The sequence below is a fragment of the Passer domesticus genome, chromosome 1 (genome assembly GCF_036417665.1).
Source record: "Passer domesticus isolate bPasDom1 chromosome 1, bPasDom1.hap1, whole genome shotgun sequence".
In the NCBI taxonomy this organism is placed as follows: domain Eukaryota; kingdom Metazoa; phylum Chordata; class Aves; order Passeriformes; family Passeridae; genus Passer; species Passer domesticus.
Genome location: NC_087474.1, coordinates 45,589,154 through 45,614,400, shown reverse-complemented (window position 1 = coordinate 45,614,400; position 25,247 = coordinate 45,589,154). Strand labels below are relative to the sequence as shown.

General features: G+C 40.7%; 1 protein-coding gene across 4 annotated transcripts in view; it reads right to left on the bottom strand.

The window, feature by feature from the left end:
* The window catches only part of BMPER (BMP binding endothelial regulator), a 154,607-nt gene that overhangs the window by 112,866 nt on the left and 16,494 nt on the right, over positions 1–25,247 (bottom strand). For all 4 annotated transcript variants that reach the window (XM_064417729.1, XM_064417743.1, XM_064417735.1 and 1 more), the window contains 3 exons: positions 13,872–13,971; positions 2,347–2,429; positions 759–849 (listed from right to left, as the gene is read on the bottom strand). In XM_064417729.1, coding sequence (XP_064273799.1) covers positions 759–849; positions 2,347–2,429; positions 13,872–13,971 — 274 coding nt within the window. The remainder of the gene's footprint in view (positions 1–758; positions 850–2,346; positions 2,430–13,871; positions 13,972–25,247) is intronic.

Below are 25,247 nucleotides of genomic sequence, written 5' to 3'. Positions count from 1 at the left end.
TCCTGAACAAATCCTTGAGAAACCCTAAATGTCTTTTGTGGGGAAGGGGTGGGGGAAGAGAGGGAAAGAAAACATCCTTCTACAGCAGATAAATTTGTAAAAATTAAGTGGAGGCAAGGCTAAGTCTCCCATTAGAAGTACCTTTAAAACAGTTTTTTAGGCTGTTTGCTTTTTAATAATTTATTCTTACTCCCTGAGTTTACACTAGATATTAGCAGATATTATAACTAATCAAAATATAATAAATCCATTATATCACAACTGGAGCAATGCTTACCTTCAGAATCTCTGATAAAATCAAATTAACCTAAAAAAAATGGCAATTTGCCACTGTGCTTCACAAAGGCAACCTGTTCTCACTCCCCTTCATAAGTTAATCTCCTTTTTTACAATTACTCTTATCCTTCCCTTCCTAACAACATCATGGTCATCGGTCATGCAAACCCACCTTACAGATCTTCTAAAAAATGATATAAACACGCCTGTGAATATTAGCACAGGATATTGCCTGTGCATTTCCTGGTCTGCATGTCCTCTACTAAAACATATTAAATAAATCTTGTGTCATATTGTAAATAATAAATCATATTGTCATATTGTAATAAAAAAATCTTGTGTCACATTGTGAGTCACCAGCCCACATTTTAGTAAGTTGTTGAGTATAAGAGGTAAGTTAGAGGCAGCCTCCCAGGTGATGATGAGTATCATTAGAAATACAGTTGCACATGTAGAATAGCATCTTAACCATGAAATCTCACCTGGACACACAGGACAACACATTCCCCTGAGTTTGGAAGGGTTTTTGCAATGAACAACACATTGTACTTCTGATTCTACTATCACTCCTTCCTGGAAAAGAAGCAGATTAGAAACATTTATTGTTAGCATTACAGTTGCTTTAACAAGCAAAAATTCACAATTACATTCAGTAGAATTAAAGCCCAGCACATGCCACAAAGCACTGGCTTTCAAAACTTCTTTTCTTTCTGTACCTGCTGCCTGGTATCAGGATTCAGGTTAATCCACACTCAAAAGACCCACTTCAGTCTCCCTGACTCCAGACCTGGGATTTGCCTTAAAATGCATCACGTAAAAAACCAAGCATCCTCTTAGGGAAAGGAATCCTGCTTTATCAGGAATCCTTAACCTCAGTGATCTGCCATGCAGCTCTGGTGAAAACAGGCCAGACACAAGGCATTCTCCTTCCTCTCCTATTGGAGGAAAATGGACTTAGTAAACAGATAAAAGCATCTTGTTCTGTAGAGGGGAGACGCTTATCTTTGATATTTTGCCTGATAAGTATTAGTAAATTAACATTTCCTGTACTTATTCAAGAAGTCAAGAGTCCTGAACAAACCTGGGTGTAAGGGTCTATGCATAAAAGCTGCTACCTTTTTTTGCCTACTTATAGCTGTTTGAGGCAAGGCAAAATTGTTTTTTAAATGTGTGGATCTAGGGTAAACAGAATCACTCAGTTTTGCCATTAGACACTGAAACAGGGAATAAAGAACTGACTACACGCAACATATCTAAATTCACGTAGTGAGTTTCTTTTCATTAGGTGCAAGGATACAGAATACTGGTCCAGTTTCAGTCATCTCTGTGTACTTATTTTAAAAAATTAGTTGGTTTTACAGAGCAGAAGTTTTAGAGAAAAATAGAAAAAAACCCTTGAAACTCTCATCTCCTCTTAGTAGAAGCTCTTCATACTCACAAATCTCTTCTTTGCCATTCTTTGCCATTCTTAGTAGCTGCCTGAGTGTTACTGTTAAAACCAGATCAAATTGTCAGCAAAAATGGCAGACCTATTTACAGACATAAGCTAAAATCGCCTACATAATTACTTGGTTTGAGCCTGACAAGCAACAATCTTGAAAATGTTATGGCTGCAGATAGCCAAGCTACCAAAAATACTACTGTGTTAACAGTACAGGAGCCCAGGAAAAAATATTTTGTTGTGGGTTTTTCTTAAAGAAAGGTAAAACTCATGGAAACATACACACAGAAGCGTCAAATTACTAACATAATTTGTATCTCACAAAAGGCTTAGAATGTTGAAGAAAAGAGGACTCATTTCAAGGTGAAGACAGCAGGAAATGGCATGGCTGTGTACCTCTCCTTCAGCAAAGCTTGGTATTGGGTACTCAAGTCATTTAAAACCTATACTGCTGAATATTTGGTTATAGCTGGCTGCATCTAAGTGGATTTAAATTACTTTAAATGCAAAGTCCATATTGTGCTTTGGGCATAAAATATTTCAGGTAATTTGGATTGGATAAATGAAGGTTCAGGATTTCCTGGGAAAAGCTTATAACTCAATTAGCACAACTTTTATTGCATCCTTACCTGGCACTGGTATGTAACACAGGGATTGCTGGGGAGGTGCCATTTCATGGAGCTGTTGTATGTATTTCCTTCAAAACTGCAATCTAGAGGATGAGAGAGAAGCCCATCAGTTCAGCTGAACAAAATCTTGTGGGAGGCTGCTGCTGAGGATCACAGGGTAGCATCCTAAATGCAACCCACTGTCTTCCCTGGGTTAACCGAAGAGGTAGAGCCAAGAGCTGGGATGAAAGAGAAGGATCATGTCCTGGAAGGACTGGCAGCACTGCCCTGCTGCTGATGCCCAACTGGGCAAACTCCTTACTAACTCTGACTGGTCAAGAGAAACCAAAATCAGTGACAATTCATTTAAAAATGGATGTCAGTGCTTACTCTGCAGTCCATTCAGTAACTACTCAGTTACTCAACCACTGGAATGGAGAGGGAAGAAGGAGGGAAAAGAGAGCTGGAAGCATTCATCATGTAGCTTGGCCATGCTATCTTCATCCATTAACCAAAGCCCTCAGGAGAGCTCTCCAGCAAGCACAGCTCAGCAGGGATGAGCTAACACTGGCAGAGATACCTCTTCTTAATGCCTTTTTATATTCATGACAGGAGGGATCACCATCCACATGAACTAAAAGCCATCAAGTTCTCGTGTGTGTGGTGAATCTCACGGGGAGACATTTTGGACTCTCACAGAGTTTGCCTTTATTCATCTTGGTGTGCTACATGACAACTTTGTTAACAGAAAAGAGGTTTGTTTGCCCATGCACTGGATCAACCCACATTTATTTTGTGCAAAATGAATTTTCATGGAGGCATTTGGAAAAAAGCAAACAGCAAAACAAACATTAATTTTCACATTTTTAATTACATGTTCCTACTATTTTCCCTTCCTTTTTGGTTTTCTCTTTTGCCATTTTCTGGTATTTTGCAAAAAAAAAAAAAAAGCAACAAAAAAGAACACAAAGAAAATAATGAAATAACTCACCAGAGAAGCAAGACCAGAAAATACTTATAAAGTAGAAATATAATATTTGTTTAAAAAGAGTTCGTTTATTAATTCAAAATAGTTTCAACTAAAAAATAATTCTTTGGAGACCTAGAGTGGTTCTGAGAAAAAATTTGGAAATTACGCATACCCCACTTTCTGTGGGAAAAATGCCCATTTTCCATTTATTGCTTTTAGGGTTTTGTTTTTTTTCCTGGTACATTTTATTCAAAATTAGCTTGATCAAAGAGCCCGTGAAACCAACAGGAGTCTTGCCAAAGACTTTGAAACACAGACATGTACATGGAGCTGCAGAATCACAGAACTACAATCAGTCAAACAATGCCCACGGCACCATTCTGTTTCCACACCCTACCTCAGCAACTCATCCAAGTCTTTCTCTGCTGTGTGAGGTGCACTGTCCTGCTTTGGAATAAGTTTTATGTCCTTCTGAAAATGGAGGTAATTTATCAGCCCTACACCAGTAAATCTCTGAGCGCACTATAAAACTAAATTTGAGAGTCGTAGCTCTGAGGTACTCAGGACCTTAAAATCGCCTTAAAATAATTTTTAATTCAACACAAAATTTAAAGGAGTCATGATATATAAAGTTCATTTGCAAATGTGTTAATTGTCTCCATTTCAGTTCCTAAACAACAGTCATTATTTGCAGTAATCAGAAATTATTTTTCCAGGATAAATACAGAGAAACATGGAGAAAATTTGTAGATGCTGTGGCCATTTCACTTAACTAAGCTGAAAGAGGTGTATTTTGAAAAGAGATGATCAATAGTCTCAAAGTTGGCTCTGATAATTTAATCTTTGACAAACATTGAAAGGCACAAAGTATACATCTGAGTCTCCTAATCTTAAGTAGAAAAGCCCCCATGAAATTATTTTGAATAATAAAGAAATATTCAGATTCTCAGTGCATTAAACACAGTTCTCTGACCTCTCATACCTGCAGGTCAACACATCAAGAGAAGATTGTGCAGCCCTATACTCCTCTTGTGAATTTTGAAGTTCCATTCTGAAAAATACTAAATTAATCTTGCAACACAGTCTCAGTTACTGCTCACTGAAAACCCTGATGAATGCAGAGCCCATTCAGTGTGTTTAACGTCCCCAAGCTGCTGAAGCTCTGGTCATACTGGTCCCAGTCTGAGAAAGAGTTTACAAGTGTGTAAACTTGTAACACTCAACATGGAATGAGCTGCGTTGTTAAATATCTGTGTGTATATTTTACCAGAATCAAGAATCAAGGGCTAGGTTGGAAAACAGCAACTGCAAAATACCTTACATATTTGCTCAGCAATTATGTTCTTTAATGTAAAATGTTTCTTCTAAAAGAAAGCTAACGACCCTGGGCTAATCTGCATGTACAGATGTGCATATTAAACTGAAATTTTCAGCTCAAGGATTAGTCTGGTCAACAAAGCAGTGCTGACTGCTTCTGTAGTCAGCACTGCTCTTGCATATCCAAGCTGTGCTACAAAACCCTCTGCCCTGCAGCACCAGCCATTGTCCCTGTGGAAAGCAGCAAGGGCATGGCACAGCAGAAGCAACCATGGTAAGGAGAGTCTGCAGGCACCCAAAGGGAAGTTTAAAAATGGGAACCAGAATGGAAAAGACTGCAGAAGCACTGGAGGTACTAAGACTGCTCTTGAGCTTTGGTGTGGGCCAGCCGATTGAATGAGGGAGTCAGGGCAGCTCCCATCCAACACCAGTGTGAGCTGTGGCAGGAGCTGGATTTCAGCAGAAGGAGCAGCATGAAAGAACGGCAGAGTTATCCAGTATAAAAAGCAGCCTGGGGGAGAGATGGGGGAAGGCTGAAAGGCAAAACTGAAAAGGGTAAGAAAGGAGTGGTTTACAATCTCTGGGTGACGCTTTAACCTGTCTCTGGCCACAGGTGTGCCCTGACACTGCCCTTTGGATGCCCCAGAGCTACACCCACTACTCACTCTTCAAAAGGAAAAAGAAACAAAGCCCACATACCAGCTAGCTTTTCTGAACCTCACTTTCAATGTACAAATCTCTCAGCTGACACCTGCAAACATATAGCCAGACTTTCCTAGTCCCTCTACTCATAGCATGGAAATTTCTGGGCCTCGCCTAAAGTCATCTGAGTGAAACCTGCTGCATTCTATGTGCCAACTCAGTCAAGCCATTCTGGCTCATCCATGGTTAAAGGTCCACCATATTTGGCCTAGTAACTAGAAGTCACTGAATATTTTGTTTGCAAAGGCATCAGCAGTCCCTGATGTCAGTTTCCACAACAGAATATGAGGGAAGATACTTGGAGTTCCTAAAAACCTTTTAAAGTGGGGGGGTTTTTTTGTTTTTTTTTTTTTTTTTTTTTTTTTTTTTTTCCAAAAAGCCCTTTGGAAATATTAGTACATTAACTTACTTTCTCCATCCACCATTCAAAGGAAAAGCAAGAGAAGATAATAAATCAAGAAAGATCAGACCTTAGGAATATCACTTAAATGCTATCTACTTACTTCTACCTGAATACCTACTTAAAAGAAAATTTTTAAAGTGTTATAGAGGAAGTTTTCAAGAGAAGGAACCCAAAAAGGCTGAGAACACTCTAAAGAGTATGTGAAAGATTTGACATTAATAAGTAAATTTGATCCTGACTCATATATCCCTTAAGGAAAACCCTTAGGATTCCACATATGGGAGGAAGTTAAATATTAGTGGTCTACATCAATTTTAAAAATGCTGAAGTGATTAATATCAGTCAAGGAGTGTGTCCTAATTTTTCAGTCTTTCCTGCTCCTTTCTTTAAAAATAACTAGTGTTTTATTAATGTAAAATATTAACTTTCAGTTAGTTGTAGGTTTTGTTGCCATTACCTTCTTCAGCCCAAATAGTTCAGATAAGTCCTGGATAAACATGCAAGCCTAAAGTTGCTTATCTGAATCTAACCAAACCACTAAATACTTTGAAGTTGGTCAATTGTTGCATATGCAGTGGAAACTCATGCTAATTACCTTCTAGTCACCTCTTAAAGGCAAAATGATCCTCCAGATTTAGTTCTTCTGGCACAAAAAAAGCATGATGCTAAAGCAGTAAAATAACTTATAATTATTTAGCTACTTTGTTTTAACATTTTGCATGCTATACTTGGGCACCTTTGTTTTAAATATAATAAACCAACCTTTGGCCAATTTGAAAGAACAATTTCATTCTAAAACAAGCATCCTCACAAAGAACTGGACTAGAATAACAAAAGAGATTAATTATAGCAGATTTTTCTATTGGCATGTGGACGAGCTGATGATCAGGAAGACATTTGTCTTTCCAAATTGTACAACTCTGATAAATGACCCTTTTTTCTTCTTCCCCAGATACCCACCCATATAACAGTACCATGAAGATAGAGAAATTGACTGTAAGAGACAGTTTAGTAGTGCTAAAGCTGTGCTAGTGTCCTCAGGAGTTCATTAAAAAACAACCCTTTGTTACTCAATTTGACATTGCCCAATTAGAGTCCAGAAGAAACTTATGCTTATTTTAGTCTAATGAGAATTTTATAGACAAGTCATTTCCTTATTCTCCCAAGAGAAAGTGATAGATTGGTGCACAATAGACTGGCTCCTCATCCCTCATTTCTTCAGCATCTTTCTTCTTCTATTAAGTCTTTTTTTTGCTTTCCCTCCACTTTCCATTTAAAAATGCAACCTCTCTATTGGCATGGAAAATAAACATTAGGAAAAAGAAAATAGTCAGAAGACATGTTTTATTTAGTGTTTGATAAATTAATCCTCAGGGAGGTATCCAGGCATGCTAACACTAAATACTAGTTCTAGCCAAAAAAAAGAGCCAACCCCAAAACCCTAAACAAAAAAACCACACCAATAACTTGCACATTCTGCAGTATTTCTCTGGCATGAAGTCAGCTAGCCAAACTAAAAGAACTGTGAATCACACATATACCTATTATGAAATATATTTTCACATGTTGTAGTGATAGTAGAGCCAGTGACAGCTACCAGAAAATTAGACTTCCTGTTGAGTAACCCTGGTCTTCATTTGTCAACACAGAAGCATGAAAATGTATACAAAACCTCCCATGCTTTCAAGCCTAGCTCCAAACAATGAAAATCCAACTCTTTCCTCTGTAACCAAGTACAATTGGTTTGCTGCCGAGCCATGGCAATTACAATGCCCAAGGGATGCACAGGGGCCATTTAAAGGCTGCCCAACACAGCAGAGTGAGGAGGCCACGGGGGTGAGCTGTGCTAGGACCACACAGTTCACACACAGAGGATGTGAAGCAGCCCATATTCGCTGAGCAAATACCAGCAGAAACAAAGACATCAACTCCTCCCAGTGCTGTTTTTGCCCCTTGCATATCACTGGAACTAAATTTTACCTTCCCAAAATGTCTTGTGTTCCAGGTATAGGGTGAAAAAAAATTGCCCTGCAGTGCTCCTAAGAACTTTGCAATTCAAAATGGCATACAGTTAGAGCTGCCATTGAATCTTGAGCTGATACTCGGTGTGCCAGGCCAAGCTGGCAGCTGGAGAGCTTTCACCTCTCATGGTTATGAGGGCTGCCATGAATGATGTTGCTCAGTGACAAAATTACTTGCTCTTGTACTCAATTTTCCAACACCAGCAAAATCATCCAACATCTGTACAGCTTACACCTTCAAAATTAAGTAGCAAAAAAATTCTTATTCCAGTAATACATGTCCTAAGATATTCACAATTTTGTTCCAGCAAAACATTACATGTAAAACCATCAATGTGAAAATCTGAATAATTGATGTTTGACTGAAAAACTGTTTATGACAACACAACAATAGTGTCCATTAAAATTTTCTTAATAAGTGGAAAGTTATAGTCACCAAGGTAAATAAGAGTATCTGAAATTTGAGGCGCTACTGAACACAATAGTATACACCAGACATTCAAGAGATGTCAAATGCATCTGCTAAGACCTTTGTAAGAAGAGTCAAATCAAAGAAAGGATGGAGAGATAGAGAACTTTTCTTAGGCATAACCAGAAGTAATCAAAGGTGGCACTGTGATGATACTGAATGGTACTGTCCCTGGTGGCTATTTGCCACAGCTTCAAAACCTCTGCCTTTTCTTCAAATACAAAGCTAACATCTGAATGAACACTGAGATGAACTTCAGCCTCAAGAAACAGACCTTCTGGTTTAGAGCTGGAACACTCTACCAAGAGACTCAGAAGCACTGAGAAGGACCAAAAGAAAAGTTAAGACTTGATGATGTCCTCAAACCACCTCTCATAGCCAGTCCCTGACAGCAGCCAGATCTAGATTACTCAGGTAAGGTGAAAGAAATTTCTTTAGGAAAATTACACATATTATCTTTCCATCCCATCCCCCTCCACCCATGTATTATCCCTTGCCTCTGACAGCTTGCCTTAGAGCATGCAAGGATGGGCTGCAAGTTATAGTGCCCCACAAAAAGGTCCCCCCAGTCAGTCTTACAGCAGAACACCAAAATGGCGTTGGGTACCTCACACTAGGGGTCTCCAGAGGCAAAAAAAGTACAGAGGTACATATGGATCCTGCAGGGTGTCAGTAGAGCAGCCAGAACACTGATAATCTCACAACCTCCCTCTAACTTCCTTTGCAAGCCAGCCCTAATAGTTGAAATTGGCTGCAATCCTCAACCATAGTATTTGATATCCTTTCCAAGAAATGCACAATTAACTATGATACCCTTGGATATTCAATATTTAGTAGACGTGGCACTGTTGTTGCCTGGGCTGGGATTCCATTCTCTGATAGATTCCATATCAATGGAGCATAGCACAAGAATTTCTAAGATCAATAATAAATTATTTAAAAAAATACAAAAAAACAACCACAACAAAAACAACCCCAGTAATTCTCAAAAGTTAACAAGGACAGAAAATGCAAAATTGCACATGGGAAGTGAAAGAAAATTCTGAACATATTTTCTTTGTTGTTAAAAAATTCCCACCAACTTTGTCTTTGCATATCCACAGAGGATTAAGATTCTTAAGATAAGAGAGCAGAATAGGGCACACAATTTCAGAAATGCAAACTTTATGCAGTTCTAAGCCAGTAATACCACTTCTTCAGAGTGCAAATAACTTACTAGTCTATGTGTAGAGAGCTCTATATGTAAGTGACAGGTCTCCATCCAACTAAACAAGATAACGCTGCCAAATCTCTTTCTATAATCTCAGTGACCTCATAGGTTTTCATTAAATATATTAAGTAAAATGAGAGATGAAAAGGGGCCTATTTATCCTATGCAAAAGTAATAAGAGGGCTTAATTTTTTAGTATTTTCAAGATGAATAGCATGCTAGAGGTACGTGGTATGTTTTACAAACTACAGTAAATATCTGTCAAAAGAATAATTTTACTGAAAACGTTTCCTATTAGACTGAGTTGCCTGCATTCTCCTTGCAGCAGGGAGCCATAATCATGGGCCCACATTTCTCTGTGCCAGACTTTTCACAAACACACAGCAAAAGTGAGCTTTGCCCCACCAACTTTAAAATCAAGGTCCTATGGGCCGAAAGTCAAGAGCAGTGTTAAAACACATGGCTAGTCTGGAGAATTTAAATCTTAAATCCCAATTTAGATCTTAGACCTCATTGCAGCCTACAATTTTCTCACAAGTGGAAGCAGAGGGCTAGGGGGGCAGGCACAGCTCTCTTCTCTGTGGTGACCAGTGACAGGACCTGAGGGAATGAGGCTGTGTCAGGGAGGTTCCGGGATATTAGGGAAAGGTTCTTTACCCAGAGGGTGGTTGGGAACTGGAACAGGCTCCCCAGGGAAGTGGTCACAGCACTAAGCCTGACAGAGTTCAAGAAGCATTTGGACAATGTTCTCAGGCACATTCTTATCCTGCGCAGGGCCTGGAGTCAGAATTTGATCATCCTTAAGGGATTCTTCCAACTCAGGATATTCTGTGATTCTGTGACAAAGTAAAGCCAAACCTTTTCATATGCTACTTTCCAGCACAGTGAATTTTCTGATTGCAAAAGCTGTACTAGTAGCTGCTCCTTACTTTCTCTGTTTATTGCAAAATATGAAAAAAAGAAGTGCTATAAATTAAGTAGCATACAAATACCCATATGGAAACAAGGGACTTATGCTCAGCACACAACCATTTGCAGGAAAAGTTCTCTACCAACAATTACCTTTCTCCTGTATGCAAAGGTCTGAATAGGAGAGTTCAGATGTGTGCACTGCTGAAGGTACCATCAGAATAGTTTGGGTTGCAAGGGAACTTTAAAGGTCATCTAGTCCAACCCCGCCTGCAATGGGCAGGGAAAATCCTCGTGCTCCTCATGATAGAATAAAATGCACTGTCAAAGATGTCACAAATGACTCATGAGTGGTGGTTTCCTTCCTACACAAGCCCACTGTGAAATATGCCCTTTGGTCTTAATGTTATCCTACTGATGTTGCACTCAGATGACAGCAACCATTCATTCATTCACTCACTCATTCATTCATTTCTTCACAAGGTAGGAAAATGTGAAGCTATCAAAGAGAGCTGGCAAGAGCCTGTAAGGCTTGATTAAGCTCTCCCAGGCTTTGGGAACAAAGCCAAGAAAAAAAATCATCAGGTTCTGATGTCTTTCCTTGGTAACAGTTTGTTCATGTTTAGATGAGATGCAACTATTAAAAAAAATAAATCCCTGTTTCCCTTTTCCTGCTTGCATTCCCCATGGGCACTCTGGCAGCTTGACAAAATAGTAACTGAGAATAAGTGCTGCAGGGCCAAGTCCCTGCTGCAGCTGAGCTTCATGTGGGGAGTGCTGGGGAGCTGCTGGGACACCAAAGGGAGAAGCTGAAGCACTACACTGCCAGCCTGGTGTTTGCAGCCTTCATCCCCCAGTTACCCGCCACTCATTTTAGACCTGGCACAGAACAGAGCAGGATCTTCAGCAGCGTTCAGAGTGGCGGGAGAGCAAGCAGTCTCCCCTGGAGTAGAGGTGATTCCATCAGCCTCTTCCCCTGGATCCAGAACAACCTGGGACAGAGTGTGGTGTCAAGACTGTAGGAGTTAAATGGGTGCATATTTTGCTTTGCCTTTCAGAAAGTGCAGCAAAACTTACTCAGAAATTTCACATCTACTTTGAAAATTCAGTCTTTGACAGCTTTTTTTTTTTCCTTTGAATTATTAAATTTAATGTTCTTGCATTTTAAGCAAATAGAAACTGCTATCTTAGATCAGACCAAGTTCCCTTCTTGTCAATAATCTTCTGTCTGATAGCAGCTACTAAGAGACACCTTGGGAAGTGTGAAAAATACAGACCAAGGTCCATAGCTCCAGAAGGGCAGGAATAAGCAGCCTGTCTGATTTAGAGGCAAAATAGGGCATTTTGGTTTGTACCTTGCTCCTTTCCTAACAAACTCAGCATTCAATTTTCCCCCTGGAGAACTGCTGAAGGTTGAGTTGATTGTGCCACAAAAGTATCTTCTATAACACTCAGAAACAGTAGCCATTCAGTTATTGTCAACTCAGAGCCCAGTATTGTATTTGTAAAGTTAGGACTGTTCTGTCCTCTGGGCATCCATTTATTCCCATCCACGTTAACTTCCTTTGTTGCTTTGTCATCAGTTGTTCAGTGCCCTGAGAACCTTTGGCAGCTCCTCACAGGCTGTCCTCTTGCTTTACTACACTACAGAGATCAGGGCACCAGCAGCAAACTTCCTGTCTCTCTTCACCCCTTTCCTAGGTAATTTCTGAGTATTTTGGCAAATTGAAATATTTGCAAGGATATGTTGCCAACATTTATTTACTAAGAAAACAACCATACATTAATTACTTCTTTGCTGATGAGAAGAATACCTCTAAAAACTCAGGGCTGCTTAGTTTCTTCAGCAGTTTCCTTGTGAGGGAAATTGTTGGATGCCTCTTAGTGGGATCTCTCTGTCCGTTGACACATTCAAAGGACTCTAGCTAACTCATCTCTCTTCTATCTCAAATATCCATGTGCCTCCTGTTTCTGTTTATGAATAGTTTCTATTAATTACCCATTAGAGATGTCAAGCATACCAATCTGCAGATGGCAGGCTCAAGCCTATCAATAATGTTCTGTAGGTACTCACCCCAATTCAGGATAAACAGAAAATGTTAAAAGGAGTCTGAATTAAAATAGTGTTTGAATTAAAGCATTGTTTGTTCAGCTTTGAAACATTCATTCTTTTCATTTTGCAAGCATGCACATATGCATATATATATGTGTATAGAATTTTCAGCCCATTGAGCAAATATACATCCCATTTTGAAACTGAAAAATCAAACTCCATCTTAATCCAACCGACACTTAGCAACCTTTTCCTACAAAGCTGATACTAAACAGGGTTTGACAAAATAAATAAATTACATGTAATTTATGTAAAATCTGTAATTTCAAATTCTTATTGTTTCACTAATGGTTTAATTTTTTTTTCCAGTTCATTTCCTTCTCTTTTAAGTGTCATGTTTCTAGACAAATCCTTGAACTGGGGCTTGCCAAACCTATTCAAAAACTGCAGCACAGAAGCAAATCATCAGCACAGCATCTAACATACCTCTGCAACCTTCCAGGAAAAATACACATCCATTATGCCTCTTCCATCTAAATTTCATTGTAATCTGTTTTCCTGAATTTGTATTTCCTCTGGGAAGGCAAGAAATGCTTTTATTTCCCAAAAATTTATCCTACCCTATCTCCCTCTCAATCCCACACAGTCATCAGTGGAGAATTAAAAATGACAGAGGAAAAATAAAATAAAGCTGCTTGAATTTGGCATTTCCCACCTCGTTGATTATGGAAGCAGTCCCTCAGCAAAATTATTGGTTTAGAGCATATTACTTACTGTATCAATATAAAAAAAAAGACTATTTTTCAACTTCATCTACTTGCATATTTTTCATGTGGTTAAATATAGCAGATACATGCCATGCATGCTTACACTTTTTTATTATTATTATTTGATCATTATCTCATTTTAAACAGCTTGGAATATACAATGTTGGTCAATAAATAAATGTATAATGTTCAGAATGCTGCTTATTTGGCTTTCATAAAAAATGTTCACAATATTATTGCTTGAATCGGGAAATGTAAAATTTGCTTGGTTTGTTTCCTTTCAAGGGGAGAAATAGGAATAGCCATGGATAATTACCCTGCTCTTTATTAATCAGAAAGTATTATTCTTATTTTGTCCAACACATAAAAAATTAAAGAGATTCGTACTGACCAGTGACTACTAGCAGATTGATGCTGACCTAAAATATTTCTGATAAAAATAGAACTCTTAAAAAATTGACGACACAGCAATAAAGAATAAAGATGTATTTCTGAAGGACAGTTGCTGTGCAAGGACTAATAATTGCAGGACAAATATGTGAATTTATGTATTTCCCTCAGCTTTGTAAACATATGTATTTCAATTATGGTTACTGCCCTCTTTCAGTCTCTGGTGACAGCCAAGTCCCAGCTGAGAAGCTGCAAATTTACTCTTATATTTGGCAACCTAAATGTGCACTGATAACTGTTTAAAAGGAGGGAAAGCAACAGGAAGGGAATGGCACCTTTGCAACGCTCACAGCAAGCTCCTCTCTGCTTAATGACGAGAGCACAGTCCTTGGAGAGCACTGGACACTTCTCCCTTTTGCACGTCACTTCCTTATTCTGGAAAAAAAAAAAAAAAAGACAAAAGCTATTGCAAGCAAAACAAACCCAAGGCTACCATTTCTTGCAATTCAGAAAATAAAGTGTGGGGCCAGCAGCCTGCTCTTTTGCTTCAGAAGAGGTCCTTGTGAGTCAACACATCTTTCTTCCCTTGGAGGAACACAGTACAAAACAGTCTTTGAGTAATCCAGGAGCCCAAGTAAACAGTGTTTAAACCCCACTTAGACAGTAATTCATAACTGCTGCCCAGTGTCGTACAGAAAATGCGCAGCACTGAAGAAATCCATGTTACTTAAATGAACAACTACCTACATGATGTGCTTGTTAAAACATCCTTAGGGTCTTGAGGAGCCGCCCCATGAACTGCGCAGCTTAGGAATCAGTGTGACAGAACGACAAACAGCAGAGAAAAAGGCAGTAACTGCAGAGAAAACAAAATTCTGCCACTGCAGAAAATCAATTTTGCCTAGAGGTTCTTTGAAAGAGGCTACTGTGTACTATACCAGGCAAGATGATTAATGTCATTCATCTTTCTCCCCAAAATGCTGAGAATCGATGACACACCACGAGCAGACAGAATCAGTGTACATTATAGTGTCATCGTGCTATGGCAAAAAGCCAGTGATTTCCCAAGGCCAAAGAGCACATTGACCACATTAAGGAATGTCAATAGAGGATGTGCAACAGCAGGCAGCAGAAATATTCCACTTATTGCCTATCTTGCCCCAGTGGTGTCAACTCTTTTGGTTATCCCTGCCATTAAATAGGTGCAGAAAACAAATACTTGGGGTGTTTCTTTTAGTAAAATTTTGCTACTTCAAATTCCTTACTTAAAGTAGCCCTCTGAAATTACCTCCACCTATAATTAGTAGCTCAGTTCATTAGGTGACACAGGTGGCCATCTAGTAAATGCAAGTACCCACCTCACCCAACCTTATGACTTAATTAGAGACCAAAAAATCAAAGGGCTAGAAAAATGTAAATCATAAAACTAAAGAAAAAGAAGCTGTGCTTTCCAGTCTTTTTATTTCGCTCTCTGTGGCCTTATTCAAGGTGCCGGTGAAGAATAACACGCAGCTTTTATTACACTCCAGCCCTTTGTCTAAAATCAGAGGTTTGTTTACTTCAAAGTCACTGCCTGATCTGATGGGAGCTATAAAGGCACTTCAGTCTTATCAGTGTAAATTAGGACTCTCACCAAGACAGTGTGAGATCAGCAAATGAGAATCAGGCCCTAAAGCGCAGCTGCAGCAACACAAACAATTACTGTAAAAAGCCAGGTCACTGCAGTGCTGGCTGTTCTGCATCACTCCAGCACTGCAGAGCAACAATAAATGCAATTTAACCAGCAGGTTAAACTGAATTTATGGCTGGTCTGTAGCTCTGGACTGGCACAAAGCAGCCACGACACAGAACTGCAAGTGGTTCAATTCTCTTTTAAAGTGCTCAGTGGAATCTTGATTCCCTTTGCAGGAACATGGTGCCCCCATAAACTCTGTTGAAGGGCAGCAGAATCCAGCTTACCACCTCAACTACAGTCTGCATTTTAGAGGGTTTCTGAGGGAATCTGATTCTCTCTAATGACTTTGCTTAAGGAAAGATGTAATAAGCCTATCAGCCTCACTACCTTTATCTATGGGAAATTCTTCTGCCTGGTGAAAGTGGGTGTGAAGGAGGAGCAAAACCCAGTTTAGAGTTTGTTCCTGTGGAGAACATGGTTCAGCCAGCTGCAGCATGCATTGTGCACCTCTGAGAGAAGTGAGGTGCCCTTCAGAACCAACCTGGCTGCGCTGGGTGTGGGTAAGGGGGCCAGTGAGCAGCTACCCATTGGACTCCCTCTTCAAAGGATGACATTATTGTTGCAGATGGCAGCAAGAGAGACAAAAAAATAACAGAGCCCTGGGGGTTTTTTTGGGTTTTTTGTTTTTTTTTTTTAATTCCCTGGTTCCCAGAAGACTCCTGGGGCAAATTCCTTATGCAGCCCAGCTTCCCAAGCAATTTCTTCCCTGAGTGCTGTCTGCCTCCTTCTGCCCCCAGGTACATCCTGACATGGTTTCTTCTTGTTGGCAATGCAAGGAGTTCTGAAGGATGACCCCAACACACATATTTCAAACACGAGATACTTGCTAGTTATCATTCCCAGTAGAAGCCGCCTGTTTCCCCATATTGCTAAAACCAGAAAAATCCTCTCCAATTATGAGCTTGGTATCATTGAGCCACCCCAGGGGGCCAGCCAAATTTGGGTCTTGCTCTTCTTTCCTTATCACCAGCAAAGCTGCTGGTTTAGCAGGTTTTCTGGGAGGGAAGATTTTGGAATTCATGTGCTGATGCCAAGGGCTGTTTTGCATTAAGCAGCTGTCCCACATGAAGAATATTAGCAGCCCACAGTGCAGTGACAGGACCTGAAGGGTCCTTCCCTCCAGGAGGATGTCTTAAGCAGTAGGCTACAGATTCACATTTCCTTTCTCTATCTCAGTAGAATTTGAACTATTTGCTGTTCAGTGGCCTGGCTTCAGCAGAAAGCGGCTTGGGCTTCGTGCCCCCACAAGTCACTGGTTCTTACAGCGAGGGCACTTGTGGGGAAAGCAGGAGATGAGTCATTGAATTGCCTCTGGATGTGGAGGGCAGCAAACCTGGATCACTGACTCAAAGCTCAGTTATTACAGCACGGTGCTGAAAGGTAGGGAGGAGGTGCCGCACTCATCACCCACTGCACTTTTTTCTTTCTTTTTTTTTTTTTTTTTTTGTTGCGTGTTTTGGGGTTTTTTTCCCCAAATTAAAATGGAAGGTTAGCTCTGTCCCTTGGAGGAGAAGCTGCAAGCTTCTCCTGCCTTAAAGGACACCTCCATGTATCCCAGGTAAATAGAGCCAATAGCCAATCTTTGCCAGCACAAAAGAGAAGAGCAGCTAAGCACTAAAACAGGGTAGGATTTGCAAAGCTGGTGTTCATCCTCTCTAGCTGGTTATAGGCAAGGCCCAGATGGCCCCAAAACAGGCTCTTTCAGATGTCATCCCAAGCTGCCTAACTCCCTGCCATCAGGGCCAGGCTGCTCTTCCAGGCTGTAAGGTATAGCATTGCTCAGGGTTGCAGCCCCACCACTCCTTGTGGGGTCTTTTGCTGAAAAAAACATATAGTAGAGCCACAATTGCAACATATTGCTGCCCTGGCATTGTCCTCATGGCAAAATCCCCCTTGCAGTGAGAAGAGATTAATGTAGCTCCAGGGAAGTGCATCCTCCTACTGCTTCTACTACTATTATTACTATTTTCCCAAAATTCTTTTTTAGAAAGTCCTGCTGTTTTATCTCAGTGTTGTATCTTGTGGAAAACAAGGTCAGCAGATGTGGAGGAAAGGGTTAATGTACCATGCTGATCCATCACAGGCCTGCAGCAGATAAAGTAAGGCTGGTAAATCATTGTTTAGTCTATTGCAGTCAGGCATTATCCAGTGCAGATCTCCTGGGTCCACTGGGTGTAAAAGTACAAAAATAAAACAAAAGAGTAATTGTCATCTGGAGGCTGGATTTTTTCCCTTCACCCAGTTGCCCAAAACACTGCTCTTAATGTCTACTGTCCATCTGCTTGTTTCAGTTTTGCTGCCTCCTCCCCTCCCATTTCACAAGGGCAAAGTGGAGGCTGAGAGCAAATGGGACTTAAGCAACAAATCCTTTCCTTCCAGTTATGTCCCCTCCTACCCCCAGTAATCATAACATTTCATTACTTGTCCCAGCCATGCATTTAGAAAGTCGCTAAGTAGCTGCATGCAGGAGAGCTGTATTACCAAGCCTCCATCTGGGCTGTCAACAGTGTCTCTGAATCTGTTGAAAGCTCTCAGATACTTTGAATTTTGCTGTTCTTAAGAGAAAACTTCTTAGACGGCAACAGTCAGAAGCCAACAGTTATGGGAGTGTGGGGGATTTTTTTCCCTTCTGTTTAAAGGACATGCACTCTGGCACCAAGAAGTGCGGAAGAGACACATGGCCCATAAATACATAAACCGTTTGCTAAGTCAGAAAGCTGGGAGTCAGTCAAATCCATAATAGGATCCCAAGATTCATAATAAATAACTTTTAATTATAGTCCTGCACAATAGTTATTTTAAACAGATGGTTTATAGATTCACATCTGGGATTATTTTTTTTTTTTTAATTTAGTGCTCAGGCACACACACAAAAAGGGAGACAACCTCAGCTAAGGTTTCTATTAGTGTTGGAAAAATGCGTATTTTTTTAAAAGAGGTCAGGCTGATCCAGAACAATGCTGCCGCATCTGACGCAACTCCCCAGTCAGTGCTCAGCTCAGCAAAGGGCTCACTCTGGAATCCCAGACTCCCTTGAACAAGAAAATGTAGGGAAGTGCTGGAGTATCACCCTGGACTCCTCACTGCACTCACCAAGCCCAGCTGTGGAGAGCTTGTGTTTTAACGCATCCTGGGAAAGGATCAGAAATTTTGTGGGGTGTCCATGTTTCTCCCCTCTCTCCCACTTTTCCAATGAGAACCAAGGATCTCTTTGACTAGGCATGCAGAGGTGATGTGAAATTCCCACACAAGACAGATACACAAACCAGACCCAATATCATTGCTACTGCTTCATGTTACCTTTACTACAACCTCCTCCCAATGCAATTTGTTCAGCTTTTACATGCACTTCATATTTTTATCTTCCATCAAAGAACCCCACACAAAACAGCCCATTCTGGCGACAAATTATATCAAACTAACAGCCTTAAACTCATATGGTACAGCTAAATAAAATGCCAACATGAAAAGGAAAGAAAAAAAAAAAACCACACACACTAAAAAGGAGTGAATATTTGGCAGAGATCTTGGAGAGGATATGTGCCAAACCACAGCTTGGAAGCCACAGCCAACTTTCTACAGGGTTCCCCACTGGACTCCTGCCGGCTCACAGCAGCCACCAGGAGGATGGCTCTTTTCAACCTGGATTTGGCTTCAAGTGGGAAAAAAAAATAGGAGTCTGCTTCGTTTATTCAGGACTGTACCAAGGAGTGCTTCCATCAATGGTATCCTGAGCCCGCTCTTGTGCTGTAACAGCTGGTTGCAGAAGACATTGAAGATGTGGTTTCTCAGGGGGCCAGATGTCCACAGTGATGGTCTGGGGTTGTTTTTCTTTCTTTCTTTTTATGTATTGAAAATGCTTTTAGAAAGCGTGCGCTGCATTTCTAATACCCCGAGGTTATTAATTATTTATACTGAATGGGAAAAATGTTACTTAAACTTTCATTTAACCAAAAAAAATGCTGTGGAGAGAAAACTAATAAAAGCAAGAGAGAGCGATTAGGTAGGAATACCAACTACCATTAATGACTAATCCTGAAAACATCCATTTTTTACCACTATTCATTGTAGTCCTGCTGGTAATTCTGATAGGACTCCTCACCAAGTAGCTCAGGGTGTCCTTAAGTTTCTTCTAGGAGAAGCCTGTGGGATCATCCACGAAAACAATAACAATTTTCAAACAATGGTAAAAGCTGCCCCCAAGGAATATGGGATGGAGCTTTCAAATACACACATGTGGCCTTAGGAGAAGAAAGAGCCATTTAAAATTAATGAAACAAGTGTATTCAATTCACATGGGCAGCCTCTCCACCACAAGGCAAAGGGCAGGCTCGAAGGCTGGCTCCTGCCACGTGCCACGATCCACATGTTCTCAGGCCACGCTGCTGGGCTCTCTGCCAGGTGTTGCACACAGCCAGAGCATCCTCTCAAGCACACAAGAAGCCACACTCCCACCACACAGGCCACAGGAGCAAAGGTCTTGGCCAGCACTGGTCACAGGCTCTGTCCGTCAGCAAAGCTTGGGAGCACCCAAGCCTGTGCCTGCACCTATATTTACCTGCAAACAACCCCATGTTGGGCCAGCTTGAACTCAAGAGCAGGCTCAGACACATGCTCAACTCATAGTCTAGACAAAACCTGAGGCTCTTTCTGAAAATAGTACCCTTGCTTCTTTGGCACTCCTGGCTGGAACTCTGTCTCAGGCCCAATTTACAAACCTCCCTTTAACTGGCAGAGTTGATGCAAGCAAGAGATCTCTGCTAAAACTGTGGGACTGCTGTCTTCCATGAGCATTTCTCTAGCTGAGCAAGAGCCATACCATTGGGCTTCAGGGAGGAGAGACCACTCCTTAAGGAGAGATGTCTGCAGACCCTTTGAATCACTGTCAAGGGAGATGAGGATAAGGTCTCATTTCTCTTATTCCCTTCCAATCATCTGCTGGGGTTTCTTTCCCTTGCAAAACAAATTTTGTGGGTACAGTAAAAAAAATGGTTTAGCACACTTGATGCATTTCTAAATTCAAGGTGGAAAAAATATTTTCCTAAGAAACAATGTTTGTTCTCAGGAAAATTATAGCGTTCTCTCCATGTGCCCACATAAGTCTACAAAGACCAAGGCATATGCTTCACCAAGAGAGAGAAAAGTCCCATTATTTTAAGCACAATTTTTAAGTAAAATTGTAATGGGACAACTCACAGGAGTGAAGTCAAACAAACGCTCCAGTACCTTCAGCATGAGGTCCTTGCCTGTGGCAGAACATCACCATGATTTCAACATGAATTGCATTAGCTACAAATGACAGTACTTTAGTTCAGTTCAGTCTCTCTTTCCTTTTTTGAGCAGACCACTCGGTAGCCTTTGATTTTCCCCCTCATCCCTGTAATCTGTTTAGCTTATCTGGCCTCTCAGGGTGAGCAGGGAGGAGGCTGCAGCCTTCCCTGTGGTGATGCTCAGCCAGCATCAACCATCCCCCTTCATAATTCGAGCTCTCCCCACTCCCTAGGAAAGACGATTAAAACAAAGGCCCTGCTGAAAGATGACACCAAATTTCACTTCAAATGGGTATTCCCCACTGCTGTGAGGAAAACATGAGTATGTGCAAGTGATTCAGGACAAATCACCCACAACCCCTTAGAGAGTGAAGAATTTTTTTTTATTTTTTCACTCTGCTTAATGATGTACACCAGCACAAGGAAAGTGACCTTGGTGGCCTGCTGCAATCCCAACACTCCCTGACAGCACCCCTGTGCACCAGTATTTGATGAAAAGAAATCACCATCTCTTCCTCCTACATTTGCTGGCGTTAATGCTAAGGCTGCAGCTGGGGTCAGGGTCCCAGAACATCAAATGTTTTGCAGCACACCCCTGCTTCCAGTGAGCTTAGGGACAAGGTAGACATGGCCAGACACAATTACTGTAACTGCAGATTGAGCCAGTGAGAAAGCCAGAGTAGGATCCAGGGCATGTAGCTCTCAATTTCCCTGTCTCCACCTCAACTTCCAAGTGCAGCTTCAGATCAGAGCTCTTCAGCTGCACAATTACAGGCAACACTCTTTACCTGTCAGCAGAATAGCATGGCAGTCTTCTAGCAAGAAGAGGCAGGGCCTTCACAAGTTCCCAGCAGCTCATACTGTAGTAAAAAAAATACCCATAGTAATCCAGGAGCCAGATTTCAAGGAAGGGTTACGCACAGGGATTCTTGTGGGAGACCACACCTTCACATTCCATGAGATTCACACTTTTAAAATTCACATCTTTTTCTGTGAATTTTAATTCATAGGATTATGTTTCTACTTTGTCAATGAAGAGTTTGAATCAATTATCAATTATTTCAATCTGATGACAATACCTAAGCAAAAGGTAATCACGGGCAATACCTGTTGATTTGAAGCTCCAGCTGCAAACCTGTACCCATGCTGCTGTAAAAGCTCACTGACCCTGACCTGTGGGTTTATGATCTACCCCTTGCTGGATGTTCTCAGCTACTCAGATCAGTCAGAAAAGCCTTTTGGATGATTACTGCCCAACTCATTTTCAGCTAAATGGGTGATGCTGAAGGCATGGTCCAGCCTAGTCCTTGTCTGGTTCACCCTGACAGAAGCTGGTGGGGAATTCATTCTCCCAGAGAAGTGATGGGCAGTTGAGGGCCATAAAAGCTTCTGCTACCTGAGCCTGATCAACCAAACACAGCTGAAATCAGCAGATGTGGAACAGCATTGCTGTCCTGAGTGCATCCTGGAACGTACTGGTCCCCCCTAAGTGCCATAGGATGGCTTGGGGAAGGAGAAGTCTGCCAAGAAAATTGTTCTGAAAACACCCTAAATAAACTCTAGTCCTAAAAATCGTTGAAGATGAACTCATGAATTATCTAGCTGATTTCATAGAGCAAAGCAGATTACACCAAAGGTTTAAAATGAATTATTAAATCATTTGAATTCAAAATTTTAGATCAAGCCATGGTGTCATGTTCTGGCTCATCTCAAAAATTACCCCTGCCCATCAAAAGAGTGTCCTAAAATATTCTGCTTTTCTTTCTTTATTAATATTTTCCCAGTACTATACACTGTTATTTTCTGGTAGATATTGTCAATGAGAGATAAACAAAGCCATTAAAACAATAAAAAGGACATCAAAATCAAAGCCTATCAGTTCAGAATTCCTATTTTTGATAACTGTATTTTCTATTGGAGACTGAATACTGACCAATAATATTTTTTCTTCTAATGCTGTAAACTAAAATTTCATCTGACCTTTGTTAAAATGAGATACATTGACTGCTTTTTAAATAAGTATCATTTAATCACAATTTGATAGGCTAAATCTACAAATATATTATTCAACAATAGTTACCTGTCATTGCATCTTTATTACCTTCTCTGTCTGAAGCCTGCTCACTCAGTCTTTACACTGGAGATTTCAGCAGTGGCAAATGCTCTAGTTTTGGGCTTCAGTCTGCTCTAAAAACTTTGAACAAAGCAGCCCTTGAGGCCATGTACTTCTTAAAGACTTTAAAAAGCCCAATGGGCCTCCTAACTTACTCTGCAACCAGTCATATCCCATGAAGAAACTCACTTCTGTACAACACAAAAACAGGGCTAGATTAAAGAAAAGGAAAGAAAAAGAGCAGGGTCCCCTGCTGCTCTGTCTGGCCAGAATCATGTCTTTTACTGCCCATATCCTCTAAAGAAACGATGCTCTCATGATATATTACCCTAATACATCACCAAGTGACAGTTTTCTCATGATACTGTATCCTCAAAGATGTGATGCATGCCAGAAGCAGGGACAGGAGTTCTCAGCTAGGGGAGAGAAAGGGGAGGGTTTTTTTTATTTTCTTTCAAATGTTTAAGCTACACTTTGGGGTTTTCTAATGTTGTTTTGAGAGGAAAATCCCTGTCAATCGTAGCTTCATAATCCAGAGGACTCCTAGAAGTTTTTGCTGTACAGCTTTTAAACCGGAAAGCACCAAAAAACCAGACTCTTCATTTAATTGAAGCAAGTTTTGAAATAGGACCAAAACGCTTGAGGAACAACAACCAAATAAAAATAGTAGCCCAAAAGAAAGAAGCAACGAGAGTCTGTTTTCTATTATGAAATTATTTAGGCAAAAGGCCTCCAGACACTGCTGTTTTAATGAACTTGCAAGGAAACTGAGAACTGACCCTGAATTTGTTTTCTTACATGATCTTGCCTGTGCTACGCAGTGGTTTTAGAAAATAAAAAAAGGTTATTCACAGCAGAGTCTGCAGAGAGAAGGCGCAGCCTTCAATTTGTCAATCAGCATAGAGAAGAGCGGGAAGAGACAAGGAAAAAGAACATTTTAGACAGGACCCCTCAGAGGAGGCAAAAGCTTTCAGGGTCTTTCAATGCTGCCTTCCACTCGCAAAGCTGCACTCATTTTTGCTGCAACTGCTACTTGGCTGCCAGTAAAATCTTCTGAGGCTGTGGTAATCCTGGGTCATGGGCAACTCACGGCAGGCATCACCCTCAAGACGTCTTCATCCAGCTGCTGCCAGCAAAGGAAGGCTCAAGGTCTTGGGAGAATTAGTCAGAAAAGCTTATGACACCATGATGCTTAATTTGACACATCTCACTTCTGGGTGTTTCTGCTTCATATCTACTGAAACTTCTTTGCCTCCATCAGTTGCAAAGAAGAAAGGTAGAATAAGCTTTCCTTTGTTGTGATTAATCACACTGCCAAATTAAGTAAGATTGTGACTTTCAAAACTTCAGCCAACACTGTAGCTAATAGGAGAAAAAGCATAATTTGACTTGTGGACTAAGCAAAAGCGATATGGAAGTCATTGAGAAGAAACTAAAAGCCAAAGCTGTCAATGTCACTTTCACAGTCCTTGAGCTGACTTTGACCATATTTTGTGGCCTGGCCATGGCTGTTTTTGGGTGAGATGTAACAGCCCTCAATCACAGCAGTGATCACTTAGCCACATAACAATACCACTGCAGTCAATGAAACCACCCATGAGAGCTCAGAGCTTTGAGTCAAGCTCTTCAGTACAGACACATGCACAATGCCCTATGCTCTGGGTAGACCCTGTTAATTAAACACTTATTTTTAAATGCTGCTCTGGAAAAAATTTGCTGTCCAAAATAAGAAACTCATCTTGCACAACCACTTTCTTCTTGAAAACTCCAGTGGTTAAAACATGTTTTTGCATAATCGTAGCCCTGCAGGGACAGTTCTCACTTCTGAAAAGCAAATTCCCTTCTTTCTGTTTTGCACATGTACAAACAAACAGATTCTGGTATGTCCAAAGCTTGCAAATCTCCACTATAATAATACATTGAATAGAAGCCATACAAGCAGGTTTTTTTCCTCAGCCTGTGTTCCCTTCACTCCTGCCTTTCCCTTGCCCCACTTGCACTGCTGGAAGTAAAAAAAATACCTGTTTTTGACAAGTAAATGGAGCTGACATTAGAGCGAAGCTTGAAGGTGAACAGGGTATGCACAAGTCATTTGTCATCTTGACAAAGTGAGATTTGGTCACCAGTGGGACACTTGAAAGACATCTGAACAGTTGGCCTTGACCACCAGCATTTCTTACAGCTTATAAAGGGACCCATGGGACCAAGAACACAACCTGCTTTTGGAAGTGACTCCCGCAGTGGTACCTCATGATAGATGTAAAGGCAGTGTGATATATCAGGTGCCATTAAGATCTTTGCTAGTAGGTTCTATTTACATAAGTATGGAGTGTAGATAGCATCTTGTTAACCCAATTAATGAGACTCAAATGTCAGGAAACAGATTATGCCTGGCTCAAAGTCCACAGTGCTCTGAAGGCAGACAGACATGATTTCATTGTATGGGACAGCATTCTTCTCTTTGAGAAGAACTCAGGCAGCAATCCTTCTACCTGGACAGCTAGGGGAGGTGGAAAGATGATCTGAAATCCAAAAGTTTCACGCCTTTAGCACAAGAAGGGCTCTTTATGATGAGAGATTCAAGTGTAGTATA